The sequence below is a fragment of the Pseudochaenichthys georgianus genome, chromosome 13 (assembly GCF_902827115.2).
Source record: "Pseudochaenichthys georgianus chromosome 13, fPseGeo1.2, whole genome shotgun sequence".
NCBI classification, from domain to species: Eukaryota; Metazoa; Chordata; class Actinopteri; order Perciformes; family Channichthyidae; genus Pseudochaenichthys; species Pseudochaenichthys georgianus.
Window position 1 is genome coordinate 28,176,032 of NC_047515.1, and position 14,005 is coordinate 28,190,036.

A 14,005-nucleotide genomic window follows, 5' to 3' on the forward strand; every position below is an offset into this window, starting at 1 on the left:
CATGCTCATTGTTTAGAGTTATTCTAAGGCTTACTCATTGGGAACTCACAGAAAGATCAAACTGTTGAGATGTCTGCCTGTTTAACACACTTTGACCAACAGGGAGGTTCAGATGAAGCCTCATGAGATGAACCCTTTTGAGAACCAATTGGCTGGAAAGCTAAAGCTTCAAAAGGCTTTATCTCGCTAGTTATACGTGTCACATTATAAGTTTAATAAAGTTAAGGCCCAAGATTATATGGTTTTTAATTTACAACGATTAGACAAAATTGGCTTGGTTCCTGTCCATTACTCTTACAAATAGGCAGTTGTCCTTAAACGTATTGATATATGATGTACATCACGCTATTTTCAATCTTATAATGACTGTATTAAGGTATCACATTAAGTATAATATCTAAACGTTTTTTTTTAATATACACCAATCCAAAAACATTCTTGTGTATCAACAGTTAAAATAAAAGGGGTATAATTGTTTTCCTCTGAATGGATTTGGTGTGATCCCTCTCTGTTAAGGTTTGGATTGTTTGTTGTGGGAGGAGCTCGCGGGGATCACATGACTCCGGCTAGATGTCATGCGGGCAGTTCTCCTCTGCTCGCTATTGAATGACACACGTAACACTGCCGAGGAACAGTTTGAAGCTAATTGTATCTTCTCTCACTGGCCGAGGAACAGTTTGAAGCTAATTGTATCTTCTCTCACTGGCGTCAGATCGAAGAAAAATACGTGAGTACATCTTCATGGAGGTTTCACGTTTCAGTGGTTAATGTAGTTGAATGAGGGACATACATTAAGAGGTATGTGCGATGCTTAGTGTTATTTACGCCTTTTATCACTTGATGTATTATGAGTTTCACAGCGTGGAAACAGAAATCAGTCAGAATTGTGCATGCTGATGCTTTTTATTGGTATGTTAACCAAGGCAAGGCAATGCAATTTTATTTATATAGCACATTTCAGCACGCGACAATTCAAAGTGCTTTACAAAATAAAAACAAAAGACATTTAAGAATAAATACAGAATAAACACATTATTAAATGGCATTTAAAAACAGGCATAAAAAAGCAAAGATAATGAAATAAATAAATAAACACAGCAGGTACAGAATACATGAATAAAAGGCATACTGCAGTGTGAGTATGAACATGTTAGTTGTTTATCATACGTTTACTATTACTGTTTGCATGTCTTTGTCCTTAAAGGTTGCATAGTAGTCTATGACATTTACACAACAAGCACAGTAACCACAAAACAAAGGCATTCAAACATCTATATTTAGTCCCACAAAGAAAATATGTAAGAATCAACAACAACGAAGGAGCCAATAGTGCCATAAAGAGGCTTCCATGTTTGTTTAGTCAATTTATTGAACATGTCAGAAACAAAACAAATATATAACAATAATATATATATATTCTCCTTTTTTTCTTTTTTCACTCAGATTAATAATTATAACAAAGTACCAAAAAAAAAAAATAATAACAAACAAAAAAAAAAAAAAAAAATAATAATAATAATAATAATAATTTTCAGATAGTCTCTGTTCATGTTCAACAGGGGCAAGAAGAAGCTTAAAAAACTTTTCTGGTCCTACCCCCTCTAACATATATTTTTCTTATAAAACATTAGGTCATCGTCATCAGCGACATGTTTGTCTTGTTAATCTTTTTTTTTTTTTTTTACAAAACAATCAGAAAGAAATTACTTTTTACAATTACAAGAAATAACAAGAAATGAGATTTTACAGGTCCTGTTCATAACCATTAATGATTAGACTCCTAAATAATACTTTCATTTTAGATAGACTTGTACAATATTTCAGTGCATCGTTACAGTTATTCCACAGACTAACACCATTCCATAGATTCATATATGGTTATTTTGGCCCATTAAAATAAAGAGTAAAACAAACAACAATGACATATTGTTCCTTGAAGGTAAAGTAATCTCAATAAACTCTTCAGCGCCTACTGTGTCGCCTTTACTAAACATGCTCATACATGCCAACCTTTCCAAATCCAAAAGAGGTAGGTTTGCGCGCAGCAAATGTACACGCCCAAATTAGGTAATCAGAAGAAATGGAACCCCAGTAATTACATGTATAAACCATTATATTTAACATATATTGCATCATTTTATGGATTTTTCAGAAAAAGTGGTAGTTTGGTAAACGGTGACATTAACGACATGTTTGGTCTGTAAAATGCACGAAAAGTGAAAGAATGGGAGATAAATATCCCAAAGTCTCCACATTTTATTATATTTGTTGTGTGTTTGTGGTCCTCTTTCAGTTGAGACACTGTAGGTGAAGGATGCTTCAGGAAAAGACCAAACACTGGATGTCTTTCAGTCGCCAACATGTGTTTTCGAGACACTGATATTAACGGGGAAACCCTGCAGGACTCAAATGCCTCGTCTCTGTTCCCTTAAACTCATTTGGGAGTGATTACCCATCAGCCCGAAAGGCAGCGTTACCCCCGGTCTGCACGTTGTTTCTCTTTCAGAAACACAGAGGACTGTTTGTATGATGGGATCACAGACACACTGCAAACGGTGTCCGCCAAAAGTCGAGTCCAGTGTCTATGTAGTGTCATTTTTATTTGTTATAGTTGGGGAAGATTGAAAATCGGTAGGGAAAGTCAGCTAAGTCGGTAGGCGGTAGAAACATGTCAAAAGCGGTAGACTACACCCAAAGGCAAAGCCAGGATCCTTAACTATAGTCCTGTTTTCTTAATGGGTGTTGCAGGAATGAATCACGGCCAAGAACCAGGTGAAGGAGCAGACCAGGATGTGGTGACGGGGCTGGTTTGTCAGGAGGCTGACCTCAAAGATGGACAGTAAGTCACTCGCTTTTTCTTCCTGAAAAAATATCAGTTTTTAGATATAACACCACTATCAGATTGTTCTGAACTGTTTCCCATCTTCCATCTTTTGTGTTTTAAAGGATGAAGGAGGTGAAAGTGGGGGATCAGGAGGTGCTGCTGGTCCGGACTCAGGGTCAGTACAGTGCTGTTGGAAGCCGGTGCTCTCATTACAATGCTCCTCTCATCAAAGGTAAACATTCAATCCCTTTTACCCTTAGTTGATTTATGCTTTATGAAATGTTTTGCATTGAATTTAAGAAATGACAATTGCATGTTCTCTGATGATTCAGGAGCACTGGTTGGTGACCGAGTGAGATGTCCGTTTCATGGTGCTTGCTTTAATGTCAGAACCGGAGATATCGAAGAGTATCCAGGTCTGGACTCTCTGCCCAGTTATAAGGTAAATGTGTTGGTAGGGTTTGAGCTTTATTAATAACTTACAGTTTTAAAAAAATCGAATTTCTGATGATTTACCTGAACATTATTTTCATGTAACTACTACAAAAAATACCATTTAACAAATATGGATATTTTAAAAACAAAGCATCTAGTCCAGGGGTGTCCAAACTTTTTTCACCGAGGGCCACATGCATACAAATATACGAGGGGCTGGGCCACTTATAGAGGTGAGGTATATTGCCTCATAAGTCAAGTTATAAATCAGCAAAATCAATCAAATGTAGGTCAATTATGCTTGTTAGTTGAATATGCTTTATGAAAACCAACAGCCTACATCTCAGCTCTCTATAGGGTTTCATTTATCTTGTTGGCAGCTCATTCCTTAAAACAGGAGCCTCAGATTGATTATAATAAGAGGAAATAGGAAGGGTACATTTCAAACTTGTTATGTAAATAAGTCACTAGGCTTTTTTCTTATCAACTTAGATTTGTTAGAAATTGTTTTCAACTTTAATTGACTGAATGTATTTGAAACATTTGGCTTATTAACTCATGAATACTACTGTGTAATATATGTTTACATATATATTTGAGAAGTACAATATAAGACAAGAACAAGTTTAATTTCATTATACTTTTTGAATTAGCTGAGGGCCGATTCAAAATGTAGTTTGGACACCTCTGATCTAGTCCCTTCGCTCTGAGTAGAGAAGACACAAAGATGAGAGATTAGATGTCTCAGTTGCTCAGCAGGTCGACACCCACTGAGTATTTCCCAAACAGTGGACTGTTTGTCAGCTATTATCACACATTGCATGCATGATTATGAATGCACATTCATGTTAAACACAATGTTGAGCACCTGGTCTTTTAATGAAAATGCTGCCAGGAAAGCGGAAACATGATTTATTCCAGATTTTCTTCATCACCAGATGTTACTATTGTTTTCAATACCTGCCGATAATCATTATCCCCGACACAGGATTATGTTTTTTAAGACATATGCCCCCCACTGTGCTATGATCTACACTTGTGATAAAGAAAGTCAAGCTGTACCTAAAACTCTGTCTTTTTTTGTTTCAAAGGTAAAAGTTAAGGATGGCAAGGTGTATGTTTCCATCAACAAAAATGTAAGTAATGGCAAGTTAAATAGATATTACGAGGCTTCCTTTCCTTTTGTGTTTAAATACGTTTTTTGTAATCATCTATGACTTTTTTCTGTCCCTTAGTCTCTGAAGTTGACGAAGAGGGTGAAGGAGATGTGCAGCATGGTGCCGGGCATCAAACACACTATTCTGCTCATAGGAGGAGGTAAGGCATAAAAACAAGTAGTGAATAATAAATACATTTTTGGGGGGCTCACAAATCATTACTAGTAGGATTGTAAAAGAGACTAGTGCTCAAGTCAATGTCTTGGTTTAGTGCTGCCATAAGCTCCTTCTCTGTAACCTCTAAAGAATTACACACTGAATAAGGATTGTGTTACTTCAGGCCCTGCCTCCCTGGTTTGTGCTGAAACTCTACGACAGAACTGTTACCAGGGTCGAATCATTATGGTAACCAAAGACAACATACCTCCATTTGACAAGCCCAAACTGAGTAAGGTGAGCGCTCAATCAGAGAGGAGAGGTTACGTAGATACTTCTGTCAGTTTTTGTTGACAACTTGTATCTAGTTGGGAGTTTTTAACAGAAATGGCCTTTCTCTTTCAGGCTATGAATGTGGACAGCAGCAGCATCCTCCTCCGACCGAGTGACTTCTATCAGCAGTATGGGATTGAAGTGTGGACACAGAAGGAGGTGAGAAACGTTGATTTGTTATCACCATCTAAATGGAAAACGGATTCTCTTGTTAAGAAAATGTTTTGTGTTGCAGGCGGTGTCGGTGGATACGGCTGATAAGGCGGTGAAGTTGAGCGACGGCACTTTGCAGCACTACGACCAACTCCTCATCTCAACTGGCTGTAGGTGAGAATCAACATCCAGTTCCTCAAACAGAGGATTGTTTTTCATCCCCCAGTTGTTGTTTTGTCACACACAGGTTTCATAATTAGCTGGACACATAAGGAAATGGTTACTTCCAAGTCTTTGTTTTGTTCACAGAGCACGGCCGCTCGACTGTCCTGGATGGGACCTGAAGGGTGTGACGTTACTGCAAAGATATGAAGACGCCAAAGAGATTCACAACGCCTGTCTGGGCCAGAAAGCTGTCGTAATCGGAGCCTCCTTCATAGGTTACCAGATTCTGTTTCTCTTTACGTGCTTTATAACATTCAATAATTATTAACCTTGTGCACGGCCAACTTGCTCGATATTAAATCTGCTATGGCTATATTTACTAGAGCAAGAGAAATCTACTTTACAACACATGGAGTCACACCAGTATTTCAGACTGCTGCTGACATGTTTTTTATTCACACAATAGGTATGGAGGTGGCGTCCTACTTATCAGACAAAGCTGCCAGCGTGGCCGTGGTTGGCCCCTCCAGATACCCGTTCGAGAAATCTCTGGGGCCAGAGATTGGCAAAATGAGTATGCAAGTAAGAAACAGTAAAATAATGATGTAGTGTTACTGAATGTGATGTTACTAGCCTTAATTCAACTGAACAAACTTTAAAACACAGTTTCTTCTTTTAAGATGTTGGAGGAACAAAATGTAAAGTTTTGTATGAACGAGAGAGTCACTGAGATCCAAGGGGAGAACGGCAAGGTAACTTTACTTCTAATGAGAAGAGGCAGACATGTTTTCTTGCAGCTAGATAGCTCAGGTGTCACTTATTACATAATCAATCATTTAGATATAATCTATTGTCAGCGATGGTGAGGTGGGAAAAAAGGCTATTTTTATTGATACAAAAGAAAAGTGTATATTCTATTGTAGATCCCTTAATGAGTATTTTCTTCCAGGTGAAGGGGGTGCTGCTGAAGAGTGGTCGAGTCCTGGAGGCGGATGTGGTGATTGTTGGAATTGGTATATTGTTATTTTTATTTTAAAGTGTTTGACTAAATGTGTTTTTATTAATATTTTAACATAAATCAAGTTTAGGGCTATATTAAAAGCAAACCTTTTGTTTTTCAGGTGTAATCCCAAATTCAGATTTCTTGCTGGGAAGCGAGTTGGAAGTGAATTCGGGGAAAGCTGTGATTGTTGACAAGGTAACGGTTCAGTCAAAATGTAATATTGACATAACTAATGAATCATAAACATGACTTTTAATAGCTTTAATTGCTTGTTTGGGCAAACATTCATATTTGATATTGTGTCCTGCTGAATGAGATGATTGGTTCTATACACATTGCCTGTACTGTACATGTCTATCTAAATGTCAGGCTGCTGCTTTGAACTCCTTTCTCTTTTCTAATAGTTCATGAGGACCAATATACCAGATATTTTTAGCGCTGGAGATGTTACGTCTTTCCCTCTGAGCATCCGAGGAGACCAAAGGGTCAACGTCGGTCACTGGCAAATGTCACAAGCTCAAGGTAAGAAACCAACGTTCAGATAATCACAGATTCATATTGTGCTGCAAGTTGACAATACTTTCCTGTTGAAATAGTTCTGCATTGGGCATCATTTTTACAATCCTTAATAATTTGATGCATGGTTTTTATGTTATCATGCACATATTGTTTTTTTTCACCCTCAGGAAGAGTAGCGGCCCTAAACATGCTGAAGAAACAAACCAAATGCGAGTCTGTTCCTTTCTTCTGGACTGTGTTACTTGGGAAGAGTATACGATACACAGGTAGAGTAATTTACTGAGGAAAATATCACCCCTGCAACATAATACTTTAATATATATAAAATATAATACATCTTCATACAAAACCCTAATACTGTCTCATTTCCCCTTTTCATTTCCTCATTCTAGGCTATGGAGAAGGCTACACAGAAATCATATTCAAAGGCAAAGTGGAAGAGAGGAAGTTCCTGGCATTTTACATCAAGTGAGCAGCTGTTGAATAGCTTCTGATGCAGCTTAATATACATGTATGCTATTTCTGCTTAACTTTTTTCATTTGTGCTTTACCAGAGACGATGAGGTGGTAGCTGCAGCCAGTTTGATGTTCGACCCCGCGGTGGCTCGTCTTGCTGAGCTGATGGCGATGGGCCACGTCTTCACAAAGGCACAGGCTCAGTGAGTGTCATCCTGCATTTACACAAACTGGATGTGTTTAAATACTGTATACACATTTAATACATGAAGTCATTATGAATTCTGCAGACGCAATAATGTCATCGGAGAGTAAATGTTGTTCTTATTTTGGCCACCTGGGGGCAGCAGAACCATACTGTGAACACATCAACCTTTTAAGTTCATATCGCAAACCTGTGAACAAGTGTTGCTTATTTATTTACACATCCAGCAGATATGGAGAAACATTATCATTCATTTAGAGTCATGTTTGTATCTACAGCTACAACAACTAGTTGATTTATCGATAAGTCGATCGACAAAAAAATTATTAATTTAATTTGTTTTCAACCTCTTAAACATGGAGATTTCCTGCTTAGTAAAACATTGAACAATATTTTAGACTCACAGAACAAGGCATTTAAAGACATAATCTTGGAGTTAACATGATTATATACATTGTGTTATTTTCCAGTTTGTAGAGTCAGAGCTTTTCACTGAGAAGAATCGAGAAGAAAAAAAATATGCATGAGAGTGAACCTAAACATATATAGTTGTATTGGCGGTTATAAAACCAAAGCAATAGGCTGAAAGATGCTAAGACAGTCTGCAATGTTGTTGGTTGTTCAATACAAGTTGCATATCTCATTTTCAACATAGTCATTTGATCGTCTGATAATATGTTTTTAATATATTTATAATAGCAGCCAGATATTATTCTCAACTTGTACAGAGACTCTAGGGATGCTTAAACCTGAGCTGAATCAGAAGTGTGTATGTGTTCATGTAAACTATACATAGGGGTATAACATATTAGGTTACTTCATGTTCTACATATATATTACCCCAAATCACAGATCAACACTTATAACCTGGATACTTTTCTTGCTAAATAACTTTTTTCTCAGAGCCGATGACCTGAGCTGGCTGCAGATGTAAGCAGAGGCCTGCTGTTTCCAGGAGAAACACGTTGCAGCGACGCAGGATGTCGCCTTTCTCTTTCTTGTTTCCTTTCTCAATGAAACCGTGCCGAATTGGATTGATCCATTTACTGCCTGGATGAAAGCCAACCAGACCTCCGCTCCTTATCAGAGCCGCAAGAAAATCTTTTTGTACTTTGTGCAATTTGAATAATCTTGTTTTTGTGTAACGAGCTAGCAGTTTGCTTGAGATAGAAAGGTTACCCGTTTTTATTTCAAGTTTAAATACAACTCTGCACACAATTTTGAACTCCTTTTCAGTATAGTCAAAGTAATATAATACAAGTAGTCATATATTTCATACTATTATATCCACAATTATGGAAACACACACACCACTCTATTTGTTTGTCACAATATATTCATGAGTTACTATTTTAAGATCTAAAATACAAAAGTCAGTTTAAACACTTGCTCAGCAAATGAAGATATTGATAATTAAGCCCTTTTTATTTAATTTGTTGGCAGTACCTCTGTTTAGTTGTCACTTCAATACTTGAATTAATAATACATATTTATAGCAGAGATGTAGCTTATTGTTTATCATATAACTTGAACTTCAAAGAAAGTTAAAGCACTTTGTGTAATCTTTACTTTCATTTAAAAATATATCTGAACGCTTGTGGTACATCACTAAAGCTCAGGTATTAAACAAATCTGTTGGATGTCTGTTACATACTCGCCGTGTTTTCTGTCCGGGATAATCTTCCTGAAAATGTTTGTCACAATGACTATAATAAATTATTGCTTAACCTTTGCTGATTCAGTGTATTTCAATTGTTATACTCAAACTATAGCTTTTTTAATTGTGATAGAATAAAACATGTAATCATCTTCATCTGCTTGTGCTGTTGTGAGAGTTAATGTATCATTTTATAAACCTCCCACTAACAGCACGAAGGGCCACTTATCATCCCGTCAGTTCAAGTTCATCTTTTGTGTTGCACAATGACAGCAGTACAGTGGGGCACAAATACTGTCATTATGCTTTTATTGTTATTTTACTTTTTTTGTGTACATTTACTTTCACTTTATTCAAATAAGTTAAATCATAGGAAAAGTAAAAAAACAATTACAAAATGTTTTTCTTTAGTATCTGGACACATAATTATTATAATATTACTTTGACAGTGTTATCTTGTCAAACAACTAAACAATGTCATCATGTAGAATGTAGAGGACACACATCAAATGATTACTCTTACATATTACTGATTTAAATAAGGATGGCTATTTGTCCCCCCCCCCCCCCCTCTGTGGGACTACTAAAGGTATTTTGATTCTCATCTTCATTTGCTTGTTTTGGAGCATTGTGTCACAGAGGATCCCAGTTTGTCAGCCAGCAGGAATGGGTTGAGGTGGCAGTACTGAGGAAAACAAAGTTAATGGTCACTTTGACATGCGACTGAAACAAATCTTCAAGCTTTCATTGCGTCGTTTCTACAAAGAGTTATTGTTTCTGTTAAACGTATGCAACCTGTGATCAATTTGATTCCTGCATATAACATGTATGTCAACGTTTCTTGCTTCCAACATGCATTCAGTAATAAAACGTTCAAAATTAAAGCATTTCAGTCACAGTTTATCCAGAACATCATCTACCTGTGGTGTTGATGCTGAGCTGGACTCTGGTTGATCTGAAATCTGGATTTTGAAATCCGAAAAGAAACGAGATCTCTGGAGGATTTCTGCCATCTCACCATTTACCTCCACTGCCACATCTTTCTGCAAATTGCACAAAACAAAACATTGACCTAATCTTTCCAACAACTGGATTTGTTTCTTTGAAATTAGAAAGTATGACACATATATTATTATATAATAATAATATTATTATTTTATAATAATAATATTATTATTTTATTAATGGAAAAACTAGCCAAAGTTAAACATTGATAAAGCGATTAAATGTTATCTCGTTTTACTGTCTGGCCTTCTTATGTGGGACTTGTATTGTACCTTGAAGCAGTGTGAGGAATCAAAGTCCAGCTGATCTGGGAACTCTGCCACAGTTCCTCTGTAGGTCACTGTTGCCTCAGACAGGACCGACCCTTTGGGCAGCTTAAAGAGTCGATAAGTGCCTGAAGCATAACTGATGTCACCTGCAAAATGAAGAGCGGACTCTATTGTAGAGTGAAATTATCACCACCTGTCATTAAAGGTTAATGTTGCTTTATTGTTACCTGCTTTTGCTTTGAGCTCACAGTTGTAGATTGCAATCTGGCTGGCTGAAACAAGGCAGGGAGTGCTGAAACCTACGCTGTGTGCCAGTGAGATTAGATCTTGCCAAAACAGAGATCCACCCATTCCTTCACCTAGGACAGGAATCAAAGATCACAGACAGAGGACATTGTGTGTCAGGTGTGCAGGTATTCTGCTGTTTAACATTGAATTCTTAATAATTATGCATTTAATTTACCCCACAAGACTGCATCTTCCTTCATGTGGTCAGGAACGACTTTGCTGGCATACATGTCACTATAGTACATTTCACCCCCCTCCTGTTAAAGTGAGTCAACAGAACCATAACAAGTGCACACCATTTTTTTTTACACATCAATGTTGTTGGAATATCATGACTAACCTTTAGGACATTGTAGGCCTGCTTCAGCACTGCTCTTTTATCAGGACACAAACAGAGTACACAGTTGGATCTGGATGAATTGGAAAGAAAAAAATAGATTTGTTTAGCAACTACTCAAAGCTGTTTTATTGTAACAAACCATAAAGTCACAGACAGATCCTCAAGAAGGGCTTTAAACGTACAGCACAACATCCATTGAGTCACTCTGTACGCCAGCTTCATTGAGCTTCTCCATGTACCCCTGGACAAAAGTGATGTTGGGCTTCTCATGGCCGAACTTCTTCTGGTGATACTCAATGTACTGACGGGATGCTGTGATCTAAAGAAATGCAATTTAATTAAATGGAAAGCACAGACATCAAGTGTCAAATATCGTGTGAAGATGCATGTGTGATCACCAGCTCCTCCGTCATATCGACGCCTGTCACATGTCCACTCGGTCCGACCAGTTTACTGAAGGCGTAGCAGTCTCTGCCGGAGCCGCTGCCGAGGTCCAGGACTCTGCAGCCCTCAAGCTTCGCTGGAAAGGGAAGGCCACAACCGAAGAATCTGGAGAAACATTATTGTTGATGGCAAGAGTGTATAACTACAAAATCCATGTGCATTGATGGGAAGATGCTATAGAGATATTTGTGTTATGTAAAGGATGACAACAGACTATGAATGACCAGAAAGAAAGCGTTTCACTCTTCTGGATGTCATTTTTAACAACTAAATTGAAGCCAATCAGGATTACATTCATAGGCGGTGCGCGAGGCTCAGGTTTGGGAAGGCTAAATAACTTTTTTTACCTGACGCTGCCCGCCTCTGGCGTCTATAGAAAAGAGATCAACTCAGTGTGCGGAGTTTAAATCTCTCAAGTCATATTACAGGATAAAGGAAATACAGTTTAAACTGCCGTATGCAGAGAAGAAGCCGACGTGTCGCACTTATCATTCATATTACATCATCAATCAGATCATCGACCATATAATATCATAATATATCATATATTTCCTTATCTGAGTCAGCTTCTCGAGCCGTATCTGGCCGTGCAACACTTACAGTGTCACATACTGTATGCAGAATTATTATTTTAAGCAACACATTAGGTTAACGAAACACTCGAGTCAAATATAATTAAAGTCCGATCTCGTGTCTTAGATGGGGCAGTGATATCATAAAACTATACGCTTTCAAACACTCGGTAGGCCTAGTTATTTTTTAACCAGTTGTTCTGTATTCACCTTGCAGGTGCAACTCTGTGGCTTGTATCCTGGATTATGTGTTTAAGTCATGGATGTTTAAAGCTCATATTTGTCTAATATTAGTTTACTTTTCATTAATGAAGTATGACGCTGCGCTGTCAGTACACTTGTCCCTGTTTGTGATTGGTCAAATGTAGCTAACCCCGCCCCTTTCACGTGAACGCGCTCTCAGCTGGTGAGAGAAACCCTGGTTTGATTTACCGAGTTGATAACCAGCGTCTGACCGGTTAGCGAGATCTCGTTTGTTGTTGTTAGTTTGTTTGTTACTCAAACATATCCAGGGTATGTTGAACTGGCTTCGAAGTACAGGGCACAGGTGGCTAGCAGCGTTAATGTCAAAGACACAGACATTATACATTATATTTGTATTTTACCAGGATGCAGGGACACACATATTTGGGAAGGTTTAGCCTTCCCTAGCCTACAGCACCCGCCGCCCCTAATTACATTTTAGTGATGTGTGAATCACAGTGGCAAAGGGTGCAATAAAGGATGATGTTTTTTTCTGCAACATGCTTTCTCATGTGTTTTTAGAGAGGTTCAATAAGGTGTGTGTGTGTGTGTGTGTGTGTGTGTGTGTGTGTGTGTGTGTGTGTGTGTGTGTGTGTGTGTGTGTGTGTGTGTGTGTGTGTGTGTGTGTGTGTGTGTGTGTGTGTGTGTGTGTGTGTGTGTGTGTGTGTGTGTGTGTGTGTGTGTGTGTGTGTGTGTGTGTGTGTGTGTGTGTGGTTTGATATTCCGGTTATTTCTGAAAATACAGACGATACAAAATTGCACATCATACCTTTTGGTCACCTCGGGGTGAACCAGGCTCAGGGCATCAGTGACACTCCTTGGCACCGGGCGGCAGGACAAATTGCAGGAGGCTACGCTTGTTTGCAAATCACCAGACGACTCCAGTCGACTGCCATAGTACTTCTGTATATAGAATGGTCAGCTTGTGGTAAACAACTTAACAACTGCTTTACCATTTGAATACATTATTTTACAGAAATGCTTCCAAATCAGGTACTTGTACCAGGGGGGCACTTACGCAGTTACTAGGTACATATATAATGATGAATGTAAATATAATGATGCTCATTTTTATTTGTCAATGAAACACGACTGAACGACCAGGCCGTTATGTAATGTCAGAACAAATCTGAACTTTGCGCTGAAGTCTGAAACAAACTAATGTACCTTTACGTTTTCCCTCACGTCCTCACAAGCCGACATTATGTCCGACAGCAGTAACAATCATGAAGAAGTAGGTGTAGACTTTGTGAAAAACAATCGCTATGTTGTATGAATGACAATTTACATGTGGTCTAGCCTTTGACTGTTTTAAGTGGGTCAGACCTGCCCCCATTCCAATGATGATCAGTAGGCTACACTCTTCCGGTTATTATTTCACAATAAAAGTGGATTACCAAAAAGCAAACCAAATATTTTAATATCTACAATAAAAGTAACGTAGAAACATAAAGCAAATACTTTCGCGGCAAGATAAAAGTGTTCAAACTATTCTTCCAATTTTAAACAAATGAAAACACATTAATACTTATTATTAAATTTGACACTGCATTGTTCATCTTCATATTTTTATAGTTAGAATGTTATGTTTGTATACAATGTTCATAATTAGGCCACCAAATCAAATATAGAATGACAAATATGAAAGCCCACTTACATCATATGTTTTCCTTCATCCATGATATTATTTTGTGTAAATTGAATGTGTTATTAACTTTTCCAACAGATTAAAAAAAAATACATGATGTAAACATTATGTTGAAATCCCTTTGAAATCCCGT

At 37.8% G+C, this 14,005-nt stretch overlaps 2 protein-coding genes across 3 annotated transcripts; one reads left to right on the forward strand and one right to left on the reverse strand.

Moving 5' to 3' along the window:
* The first annotated feature begins 571 nt into the window (after positions 1-571).
* Positions 572-9,255, forward strand: aifm4 (apoptosis inducing factor mitochondria associated 4). Of its 2 annotated transcripts, none has more exons than XM_034098126.2 (19): positions 572-727; positions 2,749-2,839; positions 2,947-3,056; positions 3,157-3,278; positions 4,351-4,395; positions 4,495-4,576; positions 4,757-4,869; positions 4,978-5,064; positions 5,141-5,232; positions 5,368-5,498; positions 5,690-5,805; positions 5,904-5,975; positions 6,173-6,236; positions 6,345-6,421; positions 6,631-6,748; positions 6,913-7,011; positions 7,138-7,213; positions 7,300-7,404; positions 8,310-9,255. In XM_034098126.2, the coding sequence occupies exons 2-19, from the start codon at positions 2,751-2,753 to the stop codon at positions 8,338-8,340; spliced, it is 1,629 nt and encodes a 542-aa protein (XP_033954017.1). In that variant the 5' UTR covers positions 572-727; positions 2,749-2,750; the 3' UTR covers positions 8,341-9,255. The 2 variants fall into 2 exon arrangements, with proteins under 2 accessions (XP_033954017.1, XP_033954018.1); XM_034098127.2 differs by having other exon boundaries at positions 573-727; positions 3,157-3,266.
* A 100-nt stretch (positions 9,256-9,355) lies between these two features.
* Positions 9,356-13,562, reverse strand: LOC117457874 (arsenite methyltransferase). Its single transcript, XM_034098128.1, has 10 exons — positions 13,392-13,562; positions 12,994-13,127; positions 11,364-11,514; positions 11,148-11,284; positions 10,966-11,035; positions 10,801-10,882; positions 10,565-10,696; positions 10,341-10,483; positions 9,984-10,106; positions 9,356-9,748 (listed from the first exon to the last, which is right to left on the reverse strand). The coding sequence occupies exons 1-10, from the start codon at positions 13,425-13,427 to the stop codon at positions 9,671-9,673; spliced, it is 1,086 nt and encodes a 361-aa protein (XP_033954019.1). The 5' UTR covers positions 13,428-13,562; the 3' UTR covers positions 9,356-9,670.
* Between the last annotated feature and the right edge of the window lie 443 nt (positions 13,563-14,005).

Coding starts and splice junctions, on each gene's coding strand:
- aifm4 (XM_034098126.2), top strand. CDS start 2,751: ATGAATCACGGCCAAGAACCAGGTGAAGGAGCAGACCAGGATGTGGTG. Junction 5,976..6,172: donor TCCAAGGGGAGAACGGCAAG/GTAACTTTACTT, acceptor ATTTTCTTCCAG/GTGAAGGGGGTGCTGCTGAA. Junction 6,237..6,344: donor TGTGGTGATTGTTGGAATTG/GTATATTGTTAT, acceptor TTTGTTTTTCAG/GTGTAATCCCAAATTCAGAT.
- LOC117457874 (XM_034098128.1), bottom strand. CDS start 13,427: ATGTCGGCTTGTGAGGACGTGAGGGAAAACGTAAAG. Junction 11,036..11,147: donor GACTCAATGGATGTTGTGCT/GTACGTTTAAAG, acceptor CAATTCATCCAG/ATCCAACTGTGTACTCTGTT. Junction 10,484..10,564: donor TGAGCTCAAAGCAAAAGCAG/GTAACAATAAAG, acceptor TTCATTTTGCAG/GTGACATCAGTTATGCTTCA.